We start from the raw sequence: 25,167 nt of genomic DNA, 5'->3' as shown, positions 1-25,167 counted from the left end.
TCTCACACCACACACACACAGCACACACACACACAGCACACACACACAGCAAACACACAGCACACACACTACACACACATCAGCACGGCGTCCCAATGCGTGACCATGGGAGACGTCACAAACACCCCACCCCCCCTCCCCCCATTCATTCGCTGACACCGAGAACTCGCCCGGGAACTCTCGCGGGAACTCCCCCGGGAACTCTCGCGGGAACTCCCCCGGGAACTCTCGCGGGAACTCCCCCGGGAGATGTTGACTACCTCGCCTGGTGTACAGGAGGTCGTGGGTTCGATCCCGACCCTGACGACGCCTGCTGCTGTATATTTGGAGTTTGCGTGTCTATCTCTCTCTCTCATCATCATCACGGTGGCTAGGAGATGTTGACTACCTCGCCTGGTGTACAGGAGGTCGTGGGTTCTATTCTGACCCTGACGACGCCTGCTGCTGTATATTTGGAGTTTGCGTGTCTCTCTCTCTCATCATCATCATCACGGTGGCTAGGAGATGTTGACTACCTCGCCCGGTCTACAGGAGGTCGTGGGTTCTATTCTGACCCTGACGATGCCTGCTGCTGTATATTTGGAGTTTGCGTGTCTCTCTCATCATCATCACGGTGGCTAGGAGATGTTAACTACCTCGCCTGGTGTACAGGAGGTCGTGGGTTCTATTCTGACCCTGACAATGCCTGCTGCTGTATATTTGGAGTTTGCGTGTCTCTCTCATCATCATCATCACGGTGGCTAGGAGATGTTGACTACCTCGCCTGGTGTACAGGAGGTCGTGGGTTCGATCCCAACCCTGACGACACCTGCTGCTGCTGTATATTTGGAGTTTGAGTGTCTCTCTCTCTCTCTCCGTAGTGGCCGTGTGGAGTTTCCTCCGAGTTTCTCCCCCCATCCCTCCACGTTTATAATCGACATCGTCACCCACGCGTTCAGAGATGATTTGGCCGTTGCTATAAATTGATGTTGATGTTGATGACAAGCCACTACTTTCGCCGGGCTATCATTTGCGACAGCCAGGGTCGCTTCTGAAACAAGAACTACACATCTCATTCTAGATTTGAAGCTTTCGCGACTGCAAGGATTCATATTGTTAGGTTTTTTCGGTAAAGTCACGTAGGTAAAACATTTATTGATAGACAGCCAGGCTTGTTTTACCATGTTCAGTTTGTTTCTTTTTTCACACTATTGTTACGTAGGCCAGGCTTAGTCACAAACCGTACCTCTCCATAACAAAGACTCAGCCTCTTAAGCCTCACCTTTACCATATTAATAAAAAGTGTGCCGTACTTGGCCCTTCCCCCCCTCTCCAACCATTATATATAAACGGAGTGGTAGCTCTTGAAATCTCTCATTTACTTGATACAGCTGTCGTGGCTGTGACGGTTCCAGCTGAAGACGGAGGCTTGTGTTGCCTCCGAAACGTCGTGATTTTTTATTTTATTTTACTTTTATTAATTTTAATGTTTTACCTGCGTGACTTTACCGAACAAAATCTACGAATATTACACATTTCGTCCAGTGATTTTTTTCTGCAATATTTTGCTGTCTTTTCTTGGATTTTCCGTTTGCACTCAGTCACATATTCACTTTAAGATGTTTTTTTTGTTCGTGTTTTTTGGTTTTTTTTTGTTTGTTGCGGTTGCACCCGATTCAAGAGCCGAATGGCTCCACAGGGCTACACCTAATAAACGAACTTGAAAATGAACTCGTGTCCTTGTTTAGTTTTTGTGTGAGAGCGATTTGCTCACCGTTACTAGACTTTGCACTCGCGTGTCGTGGTGTGTGATGTTTGCTGCAGCTGCTAAGCTCTGACCCGCCACCTGCTGGACACGAGACGCGAAAGAGCTTCAGAGATTCTCGGATTTATCTCTGCAGTCGAAATACTAATTTTTTTTAATTTGACTTGGTGTGGTTTGGGACTGTGTTTGTTGTTCTTGTTGTTGATGATGATGTCTTGCCCAATCTTGATAAATCACTAAATTAACAAATTATGTATTATTATTATTGATATTTAGTGACTTGCTTGTACCATTTTCTCATATTTTGCCCTCCTATCGTCTTGTCGATGTTTTATTGCTCGCTGTTGCAACTCGCTGTGACCCGCCACCTACTGGGCATCTGCGTGACACGCAAAAGAGCTTCATAGCTCATCGGATTCCCCCCAGGCCAATTAATTATTTATATATTTAAAATTCCAATTCCGGCGGTTCTCCTCTCCCCCGCCCTCCCCTCCCTCTCCTCCCTCTCCTCCCTCCCCCCTCTCCCTCCCCTCTTCCTGAGCCTACCCCCTCCACGTCTCTTCCTATCCCCTCATTTCCTCCTCCCTCCCCTCCTCCCCTCCCCCTCCTCCCCCCCCTCCTCTCCTCCCTCCCCTCTCCTCCTCCCTCCCCTCTCCTCCACCCTCCCCCCTCCCTCCCCTCCCACTCCCTCTTCCCCACCCCCTCCTCCCCACCCCCCTCCCCTCCTCCCTCTCCTCCTCCCTCCGCTCTCCTCCTCCCCCACCCCACCTTTCCCTCTCCCTCCCCTCCTCCCCTCCCCTCCTCCTCCTCCCCCTCCCCCCCTCCCCTCCCCCTCCTCCCAACCCCCTCCTCCCAACCCCCTCCTCCCTCCCCTCCCCTCCTCCCCCTCCTCCCCTCCTCCTCCCCTCCCCTCCTCCCTCCCCTCCTCCCCTCCCCCTCCTCCCTCTCTTCTCCTCCCTCCCCTCGTCCCCCCCCCTTCCCCCTCCCTCCCCTCCCTCCCCCCTCCCTCCCCCCTCCCTCTCCCTCCCTCCCTCCCCCTCCCCCCCCTCCCCACTCCCCCCCTTCCCACTCCCCCCCCTCCCCCCTCCCTCCTCTCCCACCAACCCCTTACCAAGATGGCCGCCCCCCCCCCCCCCAACCGCCGCGACCTCGCGACTCACAAAAGCCGCCGGACGCGTCGCGTGACGTCACGCGCGCCGTAGCCCGTCACGTGGGCGGCGTGGGGCACGGAACCAATCAGAGGCCTCGATAGGCGACTCGAGGGGCGGGGCGGGGGGGGGGGTTAGCGAACACGAGGCCTGCGCCCCCATTAGACTCCCGAGGCGTTTTGTGTTTTTAAAATAAAAATTTATTTCGACAACGATCGAGAGATTTAAGAACAAAACAAACGCACGCCTTGCTCTTGTTCTTCGTATCAGAACACGCTAATAATTGCGAGTTAAGCGATTATAGTGAAAATAAGACTAATCTTAGCTTTTTTTTTTAAAACGCCCACCGTCATATTCGTTGTGTCGCTTTATTTCGCAGCAGCAGCTACAGCTGCTGCAGCTGCTGCTGCTCCCTGCTTCGCTGCGGCCCTGCTGCTGCAGCTCGCCGCCTGCTTGCGGCTCTCCGCGTCCGCAGGTAACGAGTCGGCCGCGTCTCCTGCCGCGTCTCGCTTCGTCTCAACGACGGCGGCGGCGGCTTCAAAGCGGCAGCAGTATCAGTAGTAGCAGCAGTAGTAGCAGTAGCAGCAGCAGTAGTAGTAGCAGCAATAGTAGTAGTAGCAGTAGTAGCAGCGACAGTAGCAGCAGCAGTATCAGTAGCAGCAGCAGTAGTAGCAGCAGTATCAGTAGTAGCAGCAGTAGTAGCAGCAGCAGTAGTAGCAGCAGTATCAGTAGTAGTAGTAGCAGCAGTAGCAGTATCAGTAGCAGCAGCAGTAGTAGCAGCAGTATCAGTAGTAGTAGTAGCAGCAGCAGTAGTAGTAGCAGTATCAGTAGCAGCAGCAGTAGTAGCAGCAGTATCAGTAGCAGCAGCAGTAGTAGCAGCAGTATCAGTAGTAGTAGTAGCAGTAGTAGCAGCAGTATCAGTAGCAGCAGCAGTAGTAGTAGCAGTAGTAGCAGCAGTAGCAGTAGTAGCAGCAGCAGTAGTAGTAGCAGTAGTAGCAGCAGTATCAGTAGTAGCAGCAGTAGTAGCAGCAGCAGTAGCAGTATCAGTAGCAGCAGCAGTAGTAGTAGCAGTATCAGTAGCAGCAGCAGTAGTAGCAGCAGTAGTAGTAGCAGTATCAGTAGTAGCAGCAGTAGTAGTAGCAGTATCAGTAGTAGCAGCAGTAGTAGTAGCAGTATCAGTAGAAGCAGCAGTAGCAGCACTAACCCCAGTAGCAGCACTAACCCCAGTAGCAGCACTAACCCCAGTAGCAGCACTAACCCCAGTAGCAGCACTAACCCCAGTAGCAGCACTAACCCCAGTAGCAGCACTAACCCCAGTAGCAGCACTAACCCCAGTAGCAGCACTAACCCCAGTAGCAGCACTAACCCCAGTAGCAGCACTAACCCCAGTAGCAGCACTAACCCCAGTAGCAGCACTAACCCCAGTAGCAGCACTAACCCAGCAGCAGCACTAACCCCAGTAGCAGCACTAACCCCAGTAGCAGCACTAACCCCAGTAGCAGCACTAACCCCAGTAGCAGCACTAACCCCAGTAGCAGCACTAACCCAGTAGCAGCACTAACCCCAGTAGCAGCACTAACCCCAGTAGCAGCACTAACCCCAGTAGCAGCACTAACCCCAGTAGCAGCACTAACCCCAGTAGCAGCACTAACCCCAGTAGCAGCACTAACCCCAGTAGCAGCACTAACCCCAGTAGCAGCACTAACCCCAGTAGCAGCACTAACCCCAGTAGCAGCACTAACCCCAGTAGCAGCACTAACCCCAGTAGCAGCACTAACCCAGCAGCAGCACTAACCCCAGTAGCAGCACTAACCCCAGTAGCAGCACTAACCCCAGTAGCAGCACTAACCCCAGTAGCAGCACTAACCCCAGTAGCAGCACTAACCCAGTAGCAGCACTAACCCCAGTAGCAGCACTAACCCCAGTAGCAGCACTAACCCCAGTAGCAGCACTAACCCCAGTAGCAGCACTAACCCCAGTAGCAGCACTAACCCCAGTAGCAGCACTAACCCCAGTAGCAGCACTAACCCCAGTAGCAGCACTAACCCCAGTAGCAGCACTAACCCCAGTAGCAGCACTAACCCAGCAGCAGCACTAACCCCAGTAGCAGCACTAACCCCAGTAGCAGCACTAACCCCAGTAGCAGCACTAACCCCAGTAGCAGCACTAACCCCAGTAGCAGCACTAACCCAGCAGCAGCACTAACCCCAGTAGCAGCACTAACCCCAGTAGCAGCACTAACCCCAGCAGCAGCACTAACCCCAGTAGCAGCACTAACCCCAGTAGCAGCACTAACCCCAGTAGCAGCACTAACCCCAGTAGCAGCACTAACCCCAGTAGCAGCACTAACCCCAGTAGCAGCACTAACCCCAGCAGCACTAACCCCAGTAGCAGCACTAACCCCAGTAGCAGCACTAACCCCAGTAGCAGCACTAACCCCAGTAGCAGCACTAACCCCAGTAGCAGCACTAACCCAGCAGCAGCACTAACCCCAGTAGCAGCACTAACCCCAGTAGCAGCACTAACCCAGCAGCAGCACTAACCCCAGTAGCAGCACTAACCCCAGTAGCAGCACTAACCCCAGTAGCAGCACTAACCCCAGTAGCAGCACTAACCCCAGTAGCAGCACTAACCCCAGTAGCAGCACTAACCCAGCAGCAGCACTAACCCCAGTAGCAGCACTAACCCCAGTAGCAGCACTAACCCCAGTAGCAGCACTAACCCCAGTAGCAGCACTAACCCAGCAGCAGCACTAACCCCAGTAGCAGCACTAACCCCAGTAGCAGCACTAACCCCAGTAGCAGCACTAACCCCAGTAGCAGCACTAACCCCAGTAGCAGCACTAACCCCAGTAGCAGCACTAACCCCAGTAGCAGCACTAACCCAGCAGCAGCACTAACCCCAGTAGCAGCACTAACCCAGCAGCAGCACTAACCCCAGTAGCAGCACTAACCCCAGTAGCAGCACTAACCCCAGTAGCAGCACTAACCCCAGTAGCAGCACTAACCCAGCAGCAGCACTAACCCCAGTAGCAGCACTAACCCCAGTAGCGGCACTAACCCCAGTAGCAGCACTAACCCCAGCAGCAGCACTAACCCCAGTAGCAGCACTAACCCCAGCAGCAGCACTAACCCCAGTAGCAGCACTAACCCCAGTAGCAGCACTAACCCCAGTAGCAGCACTAACCCAGTAGCAGCACTAACCCCAGCAGCAGCACTAACCCCAGTAGCAGCACTAACCCAGTAGCAGCAGTAACCCAGCAGCAGCACTAACCCCAGTAGCAGCACTAACCCCAGTAGCAGCACTAACCCCAGTAGCAGCACTAACCCCATCAGCACTAACCCCAGTAGCAGCACTAACCCCAGTAGCAGCACTAACCCAGCAGCAGCACTAACCCCAGTAGCAGCACTAACCCCAGTAGCAGCACTAACCCAGTAGCAGCACTAACCCAGCAGCAGCACTAACCCCAGTAGCAGCACTAACCCAGTAGCAGCACTAACCCCAGTAGCAGCACTAACCCCAGTAGCAGCACTAACCCCAGTAGCAGCACTAACCCAGTAGCAGCACTAACCCCAGTAGCAGCACTAACCCCAGTAGCAGCACTAACCCAGCAGCAGCACTAACCCCAGTAGCAGCACTAACCCAGTAGCAGCACTAACCCCAGTAGCAGCATTAACCCCAGTAGCAGCACTAACCCCAGTAGCAGCACTAACCCCAGTAGCAGCACTAACCCCAGTAGCAGCACTAACCCCAGTAGCAGCACTAACCCAGTAGCAGCACTAACCCCAGTAGCAGCACTAACCCAGTAGCAGCACTAACCCCAGCAGCAGCACTAACCCCAGTAGCAGCACTAACCCAGCAGCAGCACTAACCCCAGTAGCAGCACTAACCCAGTAGCAGCACTAACCCCAGCAGCAGCACTAACCCAGCAGCAGCACTAACCCAGTAGCAGCACTAACCCCAGTAGCAGCACTAACCCAGTAGCAGCACTAACCCAGCAGCAGCACTAACCCAGTAGCAGCACTAACCCCAGTAGCAGCACTAACCCCAGTAGCAGCACTAACCCAGTAGCAGCACTAACCCAGTAGCAGCACTAACCCAGTAGCAGCACTAACCCCAGTAGCAGCACTAACCCCAGTAGCAGCACTAACCCCAGTAGCAGCACTAACCCCAGTAGCAGCACTAACCCAGCAGCAGCACTAACCCAGTAGCAGCACTAACCCAGCAGCAGCACTAACCCCAGTAGCAGCACTAACCCAGTAGCAGCACTAACCCCAGTAGCAGCACTAACCCAGCAGCAGCACTAACCCAGTAGCAGCACTAACCCCAGTAGCAGCACTAACCCAGCAGCAGCACTAACCCAGTAGCAGCACTAACCCAGCAGCAGCACTAACCCAGTAGCAGCACTAACCCAGCAGCAGCACTAACCCAGTAGCAGCACTAACCCCAGTAGCAGCACTAACCCCAGTAGCAGCACTAACCCCAGCAGCAGCACTAACCCCAGTAGCAGCACTAACCCCAGTAGCAGCACTAACCCAGTAGCAGCACTAACCCAGTAGCAGCACTAACCCCAGTAGCAGCACTAACCCCAGTAGCAGAACTAACCCATTTGCAGCACTAACCCCAGTAGCAGCACTAACCCAGTAGCAGCACTAACCCCAGTAGCAGCACTAACCCCAGTAGCAGCACTAACCCCAGCAGCAGCACTAACCCCAGCAGCAGCACTAACCCCAGTAGCAGCACTAACCCAGTAGCAGCACTAACCCAGTAGCAGCACTAACCCCAGTAGCAGCACTAACCCCAGTAGCAGAACTAACCCATTTGCAGCACTAACCCCAGTAGCAGCACTAACCCAGTAGCAGCACTAACCCAGTAGCAGCACTAACCCAGTAGCAGCACTAACCCAGTAGCAGCACTAACCCAGTAGCAGCACTAACCCAGTAGCAGCACTAACCCAGTAGCAGCACTAACCCCAGTAGCAGCACTAACCCAGCAGCAGCACTAACCCAGTAGCAGCACTAACCCCAGCAGCAGCACTAACCCCAGTAGCAGCACTAACCCAGTAGCAGCACTAACCCAGTAGCAGCACTAACCCAGTAGCAGCACTAACCCCAGTAGCAGCACTAACCCCAGTAGCAGAACTAACCCATTTGCAGCACTAACCCCAGTAGCAGCACTAACCCAGTAGCAGCACTAACCCCAGTAGCAGAACTAACCCATTTGCAGCACTAACCCCAGTAGCAGCACTAACCCAGTAGCAGCACTAACCCCAGTAGCAGCACTAACCCCAGTAGCAGCACTAACCCCAGTAGCAGCACTAACCCCAGTAGCAGCACTAACCCCAGTAGCAGCACTAACCCCAGTAGCAGCACTAACCCCAGCAGCAGCACTAACCCAGCAGCAGCACTAACCCCAGTAGCAGCACTAACCCAGTAGCAGCACTAACCCAGTAGCAGCACTAACCCAGTAGCAGCACTAACCCAGTAGCAGCACTAACCCCAGTAGCAGCACTAACCCAGCAGCAGCACTAACCCAGTAGCAGCACTAACCCCAGTAGCAGCACTAACCCCAGTAGCAGCACTAACCCCAGTAGCAGCACTAACCCAGCAGCAGCACTAACCCAGTAGCAGCACTAACCCCAGTAGCAGCACTAACCCCAGTAGCAGCACTAACCCCAGTAGCTGCACTAACCCCAGTAGCAGCACTAACCCCAGTAGCAGCACTAACCCCAGTAGCAGCACTAACCCCAGTAGCAGCACTAACCCCAGTAGCAGCACTAACCCAGTAGCAGCACTAACCCCAGTAGCAGCACTAACCCCAGTAGCAGCACTAACCCAGTAGCAGCACTAACCCCAGTAGCAGCACTAACCCAGTAGCAGCACTAACCCAGTAGCAGCACTAACCCAGTAGCAGCACTAACCCAGCAGCAGCACTAACCCAGTAGCAGCACTAACCCCAGTAGCAGCACTAATCCCAGCAGTGAGTCTGTCTCCTCGACAGACCTGTTCTCCACCTGAGGACGGCTGCTTGCGTTGTGGCCGAAACGTCGTGAGAATTATTTTATTAAGTTTTATTTTTATCATTTTATTACTTCCATTCTACGCGACGACTTTACCGAAAGAACCAAGACGATGAATCCCTGCAGTCACGAAAGCTTTACATCGAAAAGCTGTCAAGATGTTAAGACACCAAACATAATCCTTATTCAAGAAACCCTGTCCTCATTAACCGCGCGTACTTGTGAACATGCAAGCACAACAAATCATCCTCTGATAATCAACACATGATGCATTGTCTTCGAAACCGATTGGCCCACGCCATCTCGACGCACGCTTCATTGCCAGAAAGTTCGAATCGTCGTCATTTACAAATGCGGGTCTCGTCACATCTTCCCTGCTCCCCCCCCCCCCCACCGCCGCCGCTGCCCCCCACCACAGCAAAGATGGGGAGAAAGAAAAACAAGGCTGGCAACTCGGCGCCGGCCAACGGCACGGAATCGTCCGACAAGAGCCAGCCGGACCGCGGCAAAAAGAAGGCCCAGGCCGCGGGTCAGGGCCCTTCCCAGGGCCAGGGTCAGGGCGCGGCGGGGCCTCCGTGTCTGGGCCAGGCTTCTCCTGCGGCGCTGCAGGCCGAGTTGCAGAGCAAAGGTGAGAGGGGGGGCGGCCGTGGGCGTCGCTCCGACACGGTCACCCTCAACCTGCTGCCTGCCCTCTGCTGCTGCCCTCTGCTGCTGTCCTCGGCTGCTGCTGCCCTCTGCTGCTGCCCTCTGCTGCTGCTGCTGCCCTCTGCTGCTGCTGCCGCCCTCTGCTGCTGCTGCCCTCTGCTGCTGCCCTCTGCTGCTGCTGCTGCCCTCTGCTGCTGCTGCCCTCTGCTGCTGCCCTCTGCTGCTGCTGCCCTCTGCTGCTGCTGCCCTCTGCTGCTGCTGCCCTCTGCTGCTGCTGCCCTCTGCTGCTGCTGCCGCCCTCTGCTGCTGCTGCTGCTCTCTGCTGTTGCCTGCCCTCTGCTGCTGCTGCCCTCTGCTGCTGCTGCCCTCTGCTGTTGCCTGCCCTCTGCTGCTGCTGCCCTCTGCTGCTGCTGCCCTCTGCTGCTGCTGCTCTCTGCTGTTGCCTGCCCTCTGCTGTTGCCTGCCCTCTGCTGTTGCCTGCCCTCTGCTGCTGCTGCCCTCTGCTGTTGCCTGCCCTCTGCTGCTGCTGCCCTCTGCTGTTGCCTGCCCTCTGCTGCTGCTGCCCTCTGCTGCTGCTGCCCTCTGCTGTTGCCTGCCCTCTGCTGCTGCTGCCCTCTGCTGCTGCTGCCCTCTGCTGCTGCCCCCCGGCCCCTCACCCCCCACTGCAGCCAATCTGTGCTGTGCAATCTCCCTCCCCCATCTCATCCCATCTCATGCCCATCTCTGAATCTCTGCCATCTCATCCCATCTCATGCCCATCTCATGCCCATCTCTGAATCTCTGCCATCTCATCCCATCTCATGCCCATCTCATGCCCATCTCTGAATCTCTGCCATCTCATCCCATCTCATGCCCATCTCATGCCCATCTCTGCCATCTCATCCCATCTCATCCCATCTCATGCCCATCTCTGCCATCTCATCCCATCTCATCCCATCTCATGCCCATCTCATGCCCAATATCCGTCGGTGTTAACGCCCCACCTCCTCCCCCGCCCGTCCACCGTGTGCCTCCTCTGTGATTCAGGCCCCAAGCAGTACAGCTTCGGGAGCTCTCAGCAGCCGGGGGAGGTGGACAATTCGGTGCTAAAGGTATGGCAGCATCCACCAATGGGATTCAAGTCTCCCTCCCTCCCCTCCCCTCCAAATACACATACAGCAGGCATGAGGGTCAGGATCGAACCCACGACCTCCTGTACACCAGGCGAGGTAGTTAACATCTCATAGCCACCGTGATGATGATGATGATGATGAAAGAGAGAGACACGCAAACTCCAAATATACAGCAGCAGCAGGCGTCGACAGGGTCGGGATCGAACCCACGACCTCCTGTACACCAGGCGAGGTAGTTAACATCTCCTAGCCACCGTGATGATGATGATGATGAAAGAGAGAGACACGCAAACTCCAAATATACAGCAGCAGCAGGCGTCGACAGGGTCGGGATCGAACCCACGACCTCCTGTACACCAGGCGAGGTAGTTAACATCTCCTAGCCACCGTGATGATGATGATGATGATGAAAGAGAGAGACACGCAAACTCCAAATATACAGCAGCAGCAGGCGTCATCAGGGTCGGGATCGAACCCACGACCTCCTGTACACCAGGCGAGGTAGTTAACATCTCCTAGCCACCGTGATGATGATGATGATGAAAGAGAGAGACACGCAAACTCCAAATATACAGCAGCAGGCATCGACAGGGTCGGGATCGAACCCACGACCTCCTGTACACCAGGCGAGGTAGTTAACATCTCCTAGCCACCGTGATGATGATGATGATGAGAGAGACACGCAAACTCCAAATGTACAGCAGCAGGCATCGTCAGGGTCGGGATCGAACCCACGACCTCCTGTACACCAGGCGAGGTAGTTAACATCTCCTAGCCACCGTGATGATGATGATGAAAGAGAGAGACACGCAAACTCCAAATGTACAGCAGCAGGCATCGTCAGGGTCGGGATCGAACCCACGACCTCCTGTACACCAGGCGAGGTAGTTAACATCTCCTAGCCACCGTGATGATGATGATGATGAAAGAGAGAGACACGCAAACTCCAAATATACAGCAGCAGGCATCGTCAGGGTCGGGATCGAACCCACGACCTCCTGTACACCAGGCGAGGTAGTTAACATCTCCTAGCCACCGTGATGATGATGATGATGAAAGAGAGAGACACGCAAACTCCAAATGTACAGCAGCAGCAGGCGTCGACAGGGTCGGGATCGAAACCACGAGCTCCTGTACACCAGGCGAGGTGGCATTTGCACAATCTAACCCAACGAAACTTCCGCAATGGATGGCATCGGTCGCGAAAGCCTGCCGAGCGTCCAAGTGATGGCTTCAGTCTTCGTGACCAGCACCGTGGCTCCCCCCCCCCTCCACCTCCCAGATCTCCCTGCCGCCCGACTTGGAGCGGCGCATCCTGGAGCTCATCAACGCTCGCCGCAGCGAGCAGCTGGCACCCGAGGGCAGCGCCTCGCGCCGCCTCACCAACAAGAAGCTGCTGGTGGGGCACCGCCCCTCCCCCCACCACCCCCTCCACACCCCCCCTCCCCCCACCACACCCTCCCCCCACCGCCCCCTCCACACCCCCCCTCCCCCCACCACCCCCCTCCCCCCACCACCCCCTCCACATCCCCCCTCCCCCCACCACCCCCTCGGCAACCTCCACCCCCCACCACCCCCTTCACACCCCCCCTCCCCCCACCACCCCCTCCCCCACCCCCTCCCCCCACCACCCCCTCCACACCCCCCCTCCCCCCACCACCCCCTCGGCAACCTCCACCCCCCACCACCCCCTCCACACCCCCCCTCCCCCCACCACCCCTTCGGCAACCTCCACCCCCCACCACCCCCTCCACACCCCCCCTCCCCCCACCACCCCCTCGGCAACCTCCACCCCCCACCACCCCCTCCACACCCCCCCTCCCCCCACCACCCCTTCGGCAACCTCCACCCCCCCCCCCACTCCTCCGCACAGCCTCCCCTTCACACCCCCCCTTCCCTCCGCACCCCCCCCCCCCTGCACCCCCCCCTCCGCACCCCCCCCTCCCCCCCCCAGCATCCTCCCCTCCGCACCCGCCCCCCTGCACCCCCCCCTCCGCACCCCCCCCCACCCTCCCTCCCTCTGCACCTCCGCAAATCCCCCCCTCAACGGTTCTAACGTTTGTGCGTCTGTGTGTGCGTGCGTGCGTGCGTCTGTGCGTGCGTCTCCGCTGTGCGTGCGTGTGTGCATGTGTGCGTGTGTGCATGTGTGCATGTGTGCGTGCGTGCGTGCATGTGTGCATGTGTGCGTGCGTCTGTGCGTGCGTCTGTGCGTGCGTCTCCGCTGTGCGTGCGTGTGTGCATGTGTGCATCTGTGCATGTGTGCGTGTGTGCATGCGTGCATGTGTGCGTGCATCTGTGCGTGCGTGCGTCTGTGCGTGTCTCCGTGTGTCTCCGCGTGCGTGTCTGTGCGTGCGTCTGTGCGTGTCTCCGTGTGTCTCCGCGTGTCTCCGTGTGTCTCCGCGTGTCTCCGCGTGTGTGTGTGCGTGTCTCCGTGTGTGTGTGCGTCTGTGCGTGTCTCCGCGTGTCTCCGCGTGTCTCTGCGTGTGTGTGCGTGTCTCCGCGTGTCTCCGCGTGTCTCTGCGTGTGTGTGTGCGTGTCTCCGCGTGTCTCCGCGTGTCTCTGCGTGTGTGTGCGTGTCTCCGCGTGTCTCCGCGTGTCTCTGCGTGTGTGTGTGCGTGTCTCCGCGTGTCTCTGCGTGTGTGTGTGCGTGTCTCCGCGTGTCTCCGCGTGTCTCTGCGTGTGTGTGTGCGTGTCTCCGCGTGTCTCCGCGTGTCTCTGCGTGTGTGTGTGCGTGTCTCCGCGTGTCTCCGCGTGTCTCTGCGTGTGTGTGTGCGTGTCTCCGCGTGTCTCCGCGTGTCTCTGCGTGTGTGTGTGCGTGTCTCCGCGTGTCTCCGCGTGTCTCTGCGTGTGTGTGTGCGTGTCTCCGCGTGTCTCCGCGTGTCTCTGCGTGTGTGTGTGCGTGTCTCCGCGTGTCTCCGCGTGTCTCTGCGTGTGTGTGTGCGTGTCTCCGCGTGTCTCCGCGTGTCTCTGCGTGTGTGTGTGCGTGTCTCCGCGTGTCTCCGCGTGTCTCTGCGTGTGTGTGTGCGTGTCTCCGCGTGTCTCCGCGTGTCTCTGCGTGTGTGTGTGCGTGTCTCCGCGTGTCTCCGCGTGTCTCTGCGTGTGTGTGTGCGTGTCTCCGCGTGTCTCCGTGTGTCTCCGCGTGTGTGTGTGCGTGTCTCCGCGTGTCTCCGCGTGTCTCTGCGTGTGTGTGTGCGTGTCTCCGCGTGTCTCCGCGTGCGTCTGTGCGTGTCTCCGCGTGTCTCCGCGTGTCTCTGCGTGCGTCTGTGCGTGTCTCCGCGTGTCTCCGCGTGTCTCTGCGTGCGTGCGCGTTCTCCAGGACGTGTACACGGCGCTGCAAGACACGGGCTTCGAGCGGAGCCATGTGGAGCAGGCCATGGCGAGCACGGTGACGCGGGGGGGCGACCTCCGTTCGGCACTCGACTGGCTTTGCCTCAACCTGCCGGACGGTAACAGAGACCCACAGACTCGCACAGAGACCCGTAGACTCACACAGAGACCCATAGAGACCCATAGACTCACACAGAGACCCATAGACTCGCACAGAGACCCATAGAGTCCCACAGACTCACACAGAGACCCACAGACTCGCACAGAGACCCATAGACTCACACAGAGACCCATAGAGACCCATAGACTCACACAGAGACCCACAGACTCATGCAGAGACCCGTAGACTCACACAGAGACCCACAGACTCACAGAGAGACCCATAGAGACCCATAGACTCACACAGAGACCCATAGACTCACACAGAGACCCACAGACTCGCACAGAGACCCATAGACTCACACAGAGACCCATAGAGACCCATAGACTCACACAGAGACCCACAGACTCACGCAGAGACCCGTAGACTCACACAGAGACCCACAGACTCACAGAGAGACCCATAGAGACCCATAGACTCACACAGAGACCCATAGACTCACACAGAGACCCACAAACTCGCACAGAGACCCGTAGACTCACACAGAGACCCATAGAGACCCATAGACTCACACAGAGACCCATAGACTCACACAGAGACCCATAGAGACCCACAGACTCGCACAGAGACCCATAGACTCACACAGAGACCCATAGACTCACACAGAGACCCACAGACTCGTACAGAGACCCATAGACTCACACAGAGACCCATAGAGACCCATAGACTCACACAGAGACCCACAGACTTGTACAGAGACCCATAGACTCACACAGAGACCCATAGAGACCCATAGACTCACACAGAGACCCACAGACTCGCACAGAGACCCGTAGACTCACACAGAGACCCATAGAGACCCATAGACTCACACAGAGACCCATAGACTCACACAGAGACCCATAGAGACCCACAGACTCGCACAGAGACCCACAGACTCACACAGAGACCCATAGAGACCCATAGACTCACACAGAGACCCATAGACTCACACAGAGACCCGTAGCCTCACACAGAGACCCGTAGACTCACACAGAGACACATAGCCTCACACAGAGACCCGTAGACTCACACAGAGACCCATAGACTCACACAGAGACCCGTAGCCTCACACAGAGACCCGTAGACTCACACAGAGACACATAGCCTCACACAGAGACCCGTAGACTCACACAGAGACCCATAGAGACCCATAGACTCACACAGAGACCCATAGACTCACACAGAGACCCATAGACTCACACAGAGACCCACAGACTCGCACAGAGACCCGTAGACTCACACAGAGACCCATAGAGACCCATAGACTCACACAGAGACCCATAGACTCGCGCAGAGACCCATAGAGTCCCACAGACTCACACAGAGACCCACAGACTCATGCAGAGACCCGTAGACTCGTACAGAGACCCATAGAGACCCATAGACTCACACAGAGACCCATAGAGACCCATAGACTCACACAGAGACCCATAGACTCACACAGAGACCCACAGACTCGCACAGAGACCCATAGAGACCCATAGACTCACACAGAGACCCATAGACTCACACAGAGACCCATAGACTCACACAGAGACCCATAGAGACCCATAGACTCACACAGAGACCCACAGACTCACACAGAGACCCATAGAGACCCATAGACTCACACAGAGACCCATAGACTCACACAGAGACCCATAGACTCACACAGAGACCCATAGACTCGCACAGAGACCCATAGACTCACACAGAGACCCATAGAGACCCATAGACTCACACAGAGACCCATAGACTCACACAGAGACCCACAGACTCGCACAGAGACCCGTAGACTCACACAGAGACCCATAGAGACCCATAGACTCACACAGAGACCCATAGACTCACACAGAGACCCACAGACTCGTACAGAGACCCATAGACTCACACAGAGACCCATAGAGACCCATAGACTCACACAGAGACCCACAGACTCGTACAGAGACCCATAGACTCACACAGAGACCCATAGAGACCCATAGACTCACACAGAGACCCACAGACTCGCACAGAGACCCGTAGACTCACACAGAGACCCATAGAGACCCATAGACTCACACAGAGACCCATAGACTCACACAGAGACCCATAGAGACCCACAGACTCGCACAGAGACCCACAGACTCACACAGAGACCCATAGAGACCCGTAGCCTCACACAGAGACCCGTAGACTCACACAGAGACACATAGCCTCACACAGAGACCCGTAGACTCACACAGAGACCCATAGAGACCCATAGACTCACACAGAGACCCATAGACTCACACAGAGACCCATAGACTCACACAGAGACCCATAGACTCACACAGAGACCCACAGACTCGCACAGAGACCCAGAGACTCACACAGCAGAGACCCATAGACTCACATAGAGACCCATAGACTCACACAGCAGAGACCCATAGACTCACACAGAGACGCATAGACCCACACAGCAGAGATCCATAGACTCACACAGCAGAGACCCATAGACTCACGCGGCAGAGACCCATAGACTCACACAGAGACCCATAGAGACCCAGAGACTCACACAGAGACCCACAGACTCACACAGAGACCCGTAGACTCACACAGAGACCCGTAGACTCACACAGAGACCCATAGACTCACACACAGAGACCTACAGACTCGCACAGAGACCCGTAGACTCACACAGAGACCCATAGAGACCCATAGACTCACACAGAGACCCATAGACTCACACAGAGACCCATAGAGACCCACAGACTCGCACAGAGACCCATAGACTCACACAGAGACCCATAGACTCACACAGAGACCCATAGGCTCACACAGAGACCCGTAGACTCACACAGAGACCCATAGACTCACACAGAGACCCACAGACTCACACAGAGACCCACAGACTCACACAGAGACCCACAGACTCACACAGAGACGCACAGACTCACCCAGAGACCCGTAGACTCACACAGAGACGCATAGACTCACACAGAGACCCGTAGACTCACACAGAGACGCATAGACTCACACAGAGACCCGTAGACTCACACAGAGACCCGTAGACTCACACAGAGACCCATAAACTCACACAGAGAACCATAGACTCGCACAGAGACCTAATAGACTCACACAGAGACCCATAGACTCGCACAGCGACCCATAGACTCACACAGAGACCCATAGACTCACTCAGAGACCCATAGATTCACACAGAGACCCATAGACTCACACAGAGACCCATAGACTCACACAGACACCCACAGACTCGCACAGAGACCCAGAGACTCACACAGAGACCCATAGACTCACACAGAGACCCGTAGACTCACACAGAGACCCACAGACTCACACAGAGACCCACAGACTCGCACAGAGACCCACAGACTCGCACAGAGACCCACAGACTCACACAGAGACCCATAGACACACACAGAGACCCACAGACTCGCACAGAGACCCGTAGACTCACACAGAGACCCATAGAGACCCATAGACTCACACAGAGACCCATAGACTCACACAGAGACCCGTAGACTCACACAGAGACCCATAGAGACCCAGAGACTCACACAGAGACCCACAGACTCACACAGAGACCCGTAGACTCACACAGAGACCCAGAGACTCACACAGAGACCCATAGACTCACACACAGAGACCCACAGACTCGCACAGAGACCCGTAGACTCACACAGAGACGCATAGACTCACACAGAGACCCGTAGACTCACACAGAGACGCATAGACTCACACAGAGACCCGTAGACTCACACAGAGACCCGTAGACTCACACAGAGACCCATAAACTCACACAGAGAACCATAGACTCGCACAGAGACCTAATAGACTCACACAGAGACCCATAGACTCGCACAGCGACCCATAGACTCACACAGAGACCCATAGACTCACTCAGAGACCCATAGATTCACACAGAGACCCATAGACTCACACAGAGACCCATAGACTCACACAGACACCCACAGACTCGCACAGAGACCCAGAGACTCACACAGAGACCCATAGACTCACACAGAGACCCGTAGACTCACACAGAGACCCACAGACTCACACAGAGACCCACAGACTCGCACAGAGACCCACAGACTCGCACAGAGACCCACAGACTCACACAGAGACCCATAGACACACACAGAGACCCACAGACTCGCACAGAGACCCGTAGACTCACACAGAGACCCATAGAGACCCATAGACTCACACAGAGACCCATAGACTCACACAGAGACCCGTAGACTCACACAGAGACCCATAGAGACCCAGAGACTCACACAGAGACCCACAGACTCACACAGAGACCCGTAGACTCACACAGAGACCCAGAGACTCACACAGAGACCCATAGACTCACACACAGAGACCCACAGACTCGCACAGAGACCCGTAGACTCACACAGAGACCCATAGAGACCCATAGACTCACACAGAGACCCATAGACTCACACAGAGACCCATAGAGACCCACAGACTCGCACAGAGACCCATAGACTCACACAGAGACCCATAGACTCACACAGAGACCCATAGACTCACACAGAGACCCATAGACTCACACAGAGACCCATAGGCTCACACAGAGACCCGTAGACTCACACAGAGACCCATAGACTCACACAGAGACCCATAAACTCACACAGAGACCCATAGACTTGCACAGAGACCCACAGACTCACACAGAGACCCACAGACTCACACAGAGACCCACAGACTCACACAGAGACCCGTAGACTCACACAGAGACCCGTAGACTCATACAGAGACCCGTAGACTCACACAGAGACCCGTAGACTCACACAGAGACCCATAGACTCACACAGAGACCCGTAGACTCACACAGAGACCCGTAGACTCACACAGAGACCCGTAGACTCACACAGAGACCCATAGACTCACACAGAGACCCATAGACTCGCACAGAGACATAATAGACTCACACAGAGACCCATAGACTCGCACAGCGACCCATAGACTCACACAGAGACCCATAGACTCACTCAGAGACCCATAGATTCACACAGAGACCCATAGACTCACACAGAGACCCATAGACTCACACACAGAGACCCATAGACTCACACAGAGACCCATAGACTCGCACAGAGACCCATAGACTCACAGAGAGAACCATAGACTCACACAGAGACCCATAGACTCACACAGCAGAGAACCATAGACTCACACAGAGACCCATATCCTCACACAGAGACCCGTAGACTCACACAGGGACCCGTAGACTCACACAGGGACCCATAGACTCACAGGGACCCATCGACTCGCACAGAGACCCATAGACTCACACAAAAACCCATAGACTCACACAGTAGAGACCCATAGACTCACACACAGAGACGCATAGACTCACACAGAGACCCATAGACTCACACAGAGACCCATAGACTCACACAGAGACCCATAGACTCACACAGAGACCCGTAGACTCACACAGGGACCCACAGACTCACACAGGGACCCATCGACTCACACAGAGACCCATAGACTTAAACAGAGACCCATAGACTCAGACAAAAACCCATAGACTCACACAGAGACCCATAGACTCACACAGTAGAGACCCATAGACTCACACAGAGACCCATAGACTCACACAGAGAACCATAGACTCACACACAGAGACGCATAGACTCACCCAGAGAACCATAGACTCACACAGAGACCCATAGACTCACACAGACACCCATAGACTCACGCAAAGACCCATAGACTCACACAGAGACCCATAGACTCACACAGTAGAGACCCATAGACTCACACAGAGACCCATAGACTCACACAGACACCCACAGACTCAGACTCGCACATAGACCCGTGTCGCGTGAAGGGGGCGTCGCGTGAAGGGGGCGGGGCGTGAAGGGGGCGGGGCGTGAAGGGGGCGTCGCGTGAAGGGGGCGGGGCGTGAAGGGGGCGGGGCGTGAAGGGGGCGGGGCGTGAAGGGGGCGGGGCGTGAAGGGGGCGGGGCGTGAAGGGGGCGTCGCGTCAAGGGGGCGGGGCGTGAAGGGGGCGGGGGCGTGAAGGGGGCGTCGCGTGAAGGGGGCGGGGCGCGAAGGGGGCGTCGCGTGAAGGGGGCGGGGCGTGAAGGGGGCGGGGCGTGAAGGGGGCGTCGCGTGAAGGGGGCGGGGCGTGAAGGGGGCGGGGCGTGAAGGGGGCGGGGCGTGAAGGGGGCGGGGCGTGAAGGGGGCGTCGCGTCAAGGGGGCGGGGCGTGAAGGGGGCGGGGCGTGAAGGGGGCGTCGCGTGAAGGGGGCGGGGCGTGAAGGGGGCGTCGCGTGAAGGGGGCGGGGCGTGAAGGGGGAGGGGCCTGAAGGGGGCGTCGCGTGAAGGGGGCGGGGCGTGAAGGGGGCGTCGCGTGAAGGGGGCGGGGCGTGAAGGGGGCGGGGCGTGAAGGGGGCGGGGCGTGAAGGGGGCGGGGCGTGAAGGGGGCGTCGCGTCAAGGGGGCGGGGCGTGAAGGGGGCGGGGCGTGAAGGGGGCGGGGCGTGAAGGGGGCGTCGCGTGAAGGGGGCGTCGCGTGAAGGGGGCGGGGCGTGAAGGGGGCGGGGCGTGAAGGGGGCGGGGCGTGAAGGGGGCGGGGCGTGAAGGGGGCGTCGCGTGAAGGGGGCGGGGCGTGAAGGGGGCGGGGCGTGAAGGGGGCGGGGCGTGAAGGGGGCGGGGCGTGAAGGGGGCGTCGCGTCAAGGGGGCGTCGCGTGAAGGGGGCGTCGCGTCAAGGGGGCGTCGCGTCAAGGGGGCGGGGCGTGAAGGGGGCGTCGCGTGAAGGGGGCGTCGCGTCAAGGGGGCGTCGCGTGAAGGGGGCGTCGCGTGAAGGGGGCGTCGCGTCAAGGGGGCGTCGCGTCAAGGGGGCGGGGCGTGAAGGGGGCGTCGCGTCAAGGGGGCGTCGCGTCAAGGGGGCGTCGCGTGAAGGGGGCGTCGCGTGAAGGGGGCGTCGCGTGAAGGGGGCGGGGCGTGAAGGGGGCGTCGCGTCAAGGGGGCGGGGCGTGAAGGGGGCGGGGCGTGAAGGGGGCGTCACGTGAAGGGGGCGGGGCGTGAAGGGGGCGGCGCGTGAAGGGGGCGTCGCGTGAAGGGGGCTGGGCGTGAAGGGGGCGGGGCGTGAAGGGGGCGGGGCGTGAAGGGGGCGGGGCGTGAAGGGGGCGTCGCGTGAAGGGGGCGGGGCGTGAAGGGGGCGGGGCGTGAAGGGGGCGTCGCGTGAAGGGGGCGGGGCGTGAAGGGGGCGGGGCGTGAAGGGGGCGGGGCGTGAAGGGGGCGTCGCGTGAAGGGGGCGGGGCGTGAAGGGGGCGGCGCGTGAAGGGGGCGTCGCGTGAAGGGGGCGGGGCGTGAAGGGGGCGGGGCGTGAAGGGGGCGGGGCGTGAAGGGGGCGGGGCGTGAAGGGGGCGTCGCGTGAAGGGGGCGGGGCGTGAAGGGGGCGGGGCGTGAAGGGGGCGTCGCGTGAAGGGGGCGGGGCGTGAAGGGGGCGGGGCGTGAAGGGGGCGGGGCGTGAAGGGGGCGTCGCGTGAAGGGGGGGTCGCGTGAAGGGGGCGGGGCGTGAAGGGGGCGGGGGGCGTGAAGGGGGCGTCGCGTCAAGGGGGCGGGGCGTGAAGGGGGCGGGGCGTGAAGGGGGCGGGGCGTGAAGGGGGCGTCGCGTGAAGGGGGCGTCGCGTGAAGGGGGCGGGGCGTGAAGGGGGCGGGGCGTGAAGGGGGCGGGGCGTGAAGGGGGCGGGGCGTGAAGGGGGCGTCGCGTGAAGGGGGGCGGGGCGTGAAGGGGGCGGGGCGTGAAGGGGGCGGGGCGTGAAGGGGGCGGGGCGTGAAGGGGGCGTCGCGTCAAGGGGGCGTCGCGTGAAGGGGGCGTCGCGTCAAGGGGGCGTCGCGTCAAGGGGGCGGGGCGTGAAGGGGGCGTCGCGTGAAGGGGGCGTCGCGTCAAGGGGGCGTCGCGTGAAGGGGGCGTCGCGTGAAGGGGGCGTCGCGTCAAGGGGGCGTCGCGTCAAGGGGGCGGGGCGTGAAGGGGGCGTCGCGTCAAGGGGGCGTCGCGTCAAGGGGGCGTCGCGTGAAGGGGGCGTCGCGTGAAGGGGGCGTCGCGTGAAGGGGGCGGGGCGTGAAGGGGGCGTCGCGTCAAGGGGGCGGGGCGTGAAGGGGGCGGGGCGTGAAGGGGGCGTCACGTGAAGGGGGCGGGGCGTGAAGGGGGCGGCGCGTGAAGGGGGCGTCGCGTGAAGGGGGCTGGGCGTGAAGGGGGCGGGGCGTGAAGGGGGCGGGGCGTGAAGGGGGCGGGGCGTGAAGGGGGCGTCGCGTGAAGGGGGCGGGGCGTGAAGGGGGCGGGGCGTGAAGGGGGCGTCGCGTGAAGGGGGCGGGGCGTGAAGGGGGCGGGGCGTGAAGGGGGCGGGGCGTGAAGGGGGCGTCGCGTGAAGGGGGCGGGGCGTGAAGGGGGCGGCGCGTGAAGGGGGCGTCGCGTGAAGGGGGCGGGGCGTGAAGGGGGCGGGGCGTGAAGGGGGCGGGGCGTGAAGGGGGCGGGGCGTGAAGGGGGCGTCGCGTGAAGGGGGCGGGGCGTGAAGGGGGCGGGGCGTGAAGGGGGCGTCGCGTGAAGGGGGCGGGGCGTGAAGGGGGCGGGGCGTGAAGGGGGCGGGGCGTGAAGGGGGCGTCGCGTGAAGGGGGGGGTCGCGTGAAGGGGGCGGGGCGTGAAGGGGGCGGGGCGTGAAGGGGGCGGGGCGTGAAGGGGGCGGGGCGTGAAGGGGGCGGGGCGTGAAGGGGGCGGGGCGTGAAGGGGGCGGGGCGTGAAGGGGGCGGGGCGTGAAGGGGGCGTCGCGTGAAGGGGGCGGGGCGTGAAGGGGGCGGGGCGTGAAGGGGGCGGGGCGTGAAGGGGGCGGCGCGTGAAGGGGGCGGGGCGTGAAGGGGGCGGGGCGTGAAGGGGGCGGGGCGTGAAGGGGGCGGGGCGTGAAGGGGGCGTCGCGTGAAGGGGGCGGGGCGTGAAGGGGGCGTCGCGTGAAGGGGGCGTCGCGTGAAGGGGGCGTCGCGTCAAGGGGGCGTCGCGTCAAGGGGGCGGGGCGTGAAGGGGGCGTCGCGTCAAGGGGGCGTCGCGTCAAGGGGGGCGTCGCGTCAAGGGGGCGTCGCGTCAAGGGGGCGTCGCGTGAAGGGGGCGTCGCGTGAAGGGGGCGTCGCGTGAAGGGGGCGGGGCGTGAAGGGGGCGGTGCGTGAAGGGGGCGTCGCGTGAAGGGGGCGTCGCGTGAAGGGGGCGTCGCGTGAAGGGGGCGTCGCGTGAAGGGGGCGTCGCGTGAAGGGGGCGGCGCGTGAAGGGGGCGTCGCGTGAAGGGGGCGTCGCGTGAAGGGGGCGTCGCGTGAAGGGGGCGGCGCGTGAAGGGGGCGTCGCGCGTGAAGGGGGCGTCGCGTGAAGGGGGCGGGGCGCGAAGGGGGGCGGGGCGCGAAGGGGGCGGGGGCGCGAAGGGGGCGGGGCGCGAAGGGGGCGGGGCGCGAAGGGGGCGGGGCGCGAAGGGGGCGGGGCGCGAAGGGGGCGGCGCGCGAAGGGGGCGGGGCGCGAAGGGGGCGGGGCGCGAAGGGGGCGGGGCGCGAGGGGGCGGGGCGCGAAGGGGGCGTCGCGCGACAGGGGGGCGGGGCGCGAAGGGGGGCGGGGCGCGAAGGGGGCGGGGCGCGGGTGGCGGGGGCGCGAAGGGGGCGGGGGCGCGAAAGGGGGCGGGGCGCGAAGGGGGCGGGGCGCGAAGGGGGCGGGGCGCGAAGGGGGCGGGGGCGCGAAGGGGGCGGGGGCGCGAAGGGGGCGGGGCGCGAAGGGGGCGGGGCGCGAAGGGGGGCGGCGCGCGAAGGGGGCGGCGCGCGAAAGGGGGCGGGGCGCGAAGGGGGCGGGGGCGCGAAGGGGGCGGGGGCGCGAAGGGGGCGGGGCGCGAAGGGGGCGGGGGCGCGAAGGGGGCGGGGCGCGAAGGGGGCGGGGCGCGAAGGGGGCGGGGCGCGAAGGGGCGGGGCGCGAAGGGGGCGGGGCGCGAAGGGGGCGGGGCGCGAAGGGGGCGGGGGCGCGAAGGGGGCGGGGCGCGAAGGGGGCGGGGCGCGAAGGGGGCGGGGGGGGCGCGAAGGGGGCGGGGCGCGAAGGGGGCGGGGCGCGAAGGGGGCGGGGCGCGAAGGGGGCGGGGCCGCGAAGGGGGCGGGGCGCGAAGAGGGGCGGGGCGCGAAGGGGGCGGGGCGCGAAGGGGGCGGGGCGCGAAGGGGGGCGGGGCGCGAAGGGGGCGGGGCGCGAAGGGGGCGGGGCGCGAAGGGGGCGGGGCGCGAAGGGGGCGGCGCGCGAAGGGGGGGCGGCGCGCGAAGGGGGCGGCGCGCGAAGGGGGCGGCGCGCGAAGGGGGCGGCGCGCGAAGGGGGGCGGCGCGCGAAGGGGGCGTCACTGTGTTTCAGAGGCGCTGCCCGACGGCTTCAGCCAGCGCCTGGAGGAAGAGGAGGAGAAGACTCGGCCGAGGTTCTCGCCGCCGACGCCGGCGGCTCAGCCCCCGCGGGAGACCGCGCGTGGCGACGCACGTCGCTAACCCACGCCGGCAGGTACGGGGGTCGGGGGTCGCGGGGTCGCGGGTCGTGGGTCCGGAGTCGGCATCGCTTGTCGTCTTTGTCCGACGGCCGGTCCACGTGCGTCGCTAACCCACGCCAGCAGGTACGGGGGGTCGGGGGTCAGGGGTCGGGGGTCGCTTGTCGTCTTTGTCCGACGCACGTCGCCAACCCACGCCGGCAGGTACGGGGGGGTCAGGGGTCAGGGGTCGGGGGTCGCTTGTCGTCTTTGTCCGACGCACGTCGCCAACCCACGCCGGCAGGTACGGGGGGTCGGGGGTCGGGCGTCGCTTGTCGTCTTTGTCCGACGCACGTCGCTAACCCACGCCGGCAGGTACGGGGGGTCGGGGGTCGGGGGTCGCTTGTCGTCTTTGTCCAACGCACGTCGCTAACCCACGCCGGCAGGTACGGGGGGTCGGGGGTCGGGGGTCGCTTGTCGTCTTTGTCCGACGCACGTCGCTAACCCCACGCCGGCAGGTACGGGGGGGTCGGGGGTCGGGGGTCGCTTGTCGTCTTTGTCCGACGGCCGGGGCCACAAAAGGCGCCG

The 25,167-nt window shown here is 60.6% G+C and overlaps 1 protein-coding gene across 1 annotated transcript; it reads left to right on the top strand.

Moving 5' to 3' along the window:
• The first annotated feature begins 3,219 nt into the window (after window positions 1–3,219).
• On the top strand, window positions 3,220–24,638 carry LOC144742154 (ATP-dependent RNA helicase dhx29-like). The gene is made up of 6 exons (XM_078624646.1): window positions 3,220–3,367; window positions 9,330–9,539; window positions 10,583–10,647; window positions 11,951–12,067; window positions 13,985–14,114; window positions 24,477–24,638. Exons 2-6 carry the CDS (start codon window positions 9,335–9,337, stop codon window positions 24,602–24,604), a joined length of 645 nt encoding a protein of 214 aa, XP_078480772.1. The 5' UTR covers window positions 3,220–3,367; window positions 9,330–9,334; the 3' UTR covers window positions 24,605–24,638.
• Window positions 24,639–25,167: the final 529 nt, after the last annotated feature.

This window comes from Lampetra planeri, unplaced genomic scaffold (genome assembly GCF_965212315.1).
Source record: "Lampetra planeri unplaced genomic scaffold, kcLamPlan1.2.h2 scaffold_878, whole genome shotgun sequence".
Taxonomy (NCBI): Eukaryota; Metazoa; Chordata; class Hyperoartia; order Petromyzontiformes; family Petromyzontidae; genus Lampetra; species Lampetra planeri.
The sequence above is the reverse complement of the archived record's forward strand: the minus strand, read 5'-3'. Positions and strand labels throughout refer to the sequence as shown.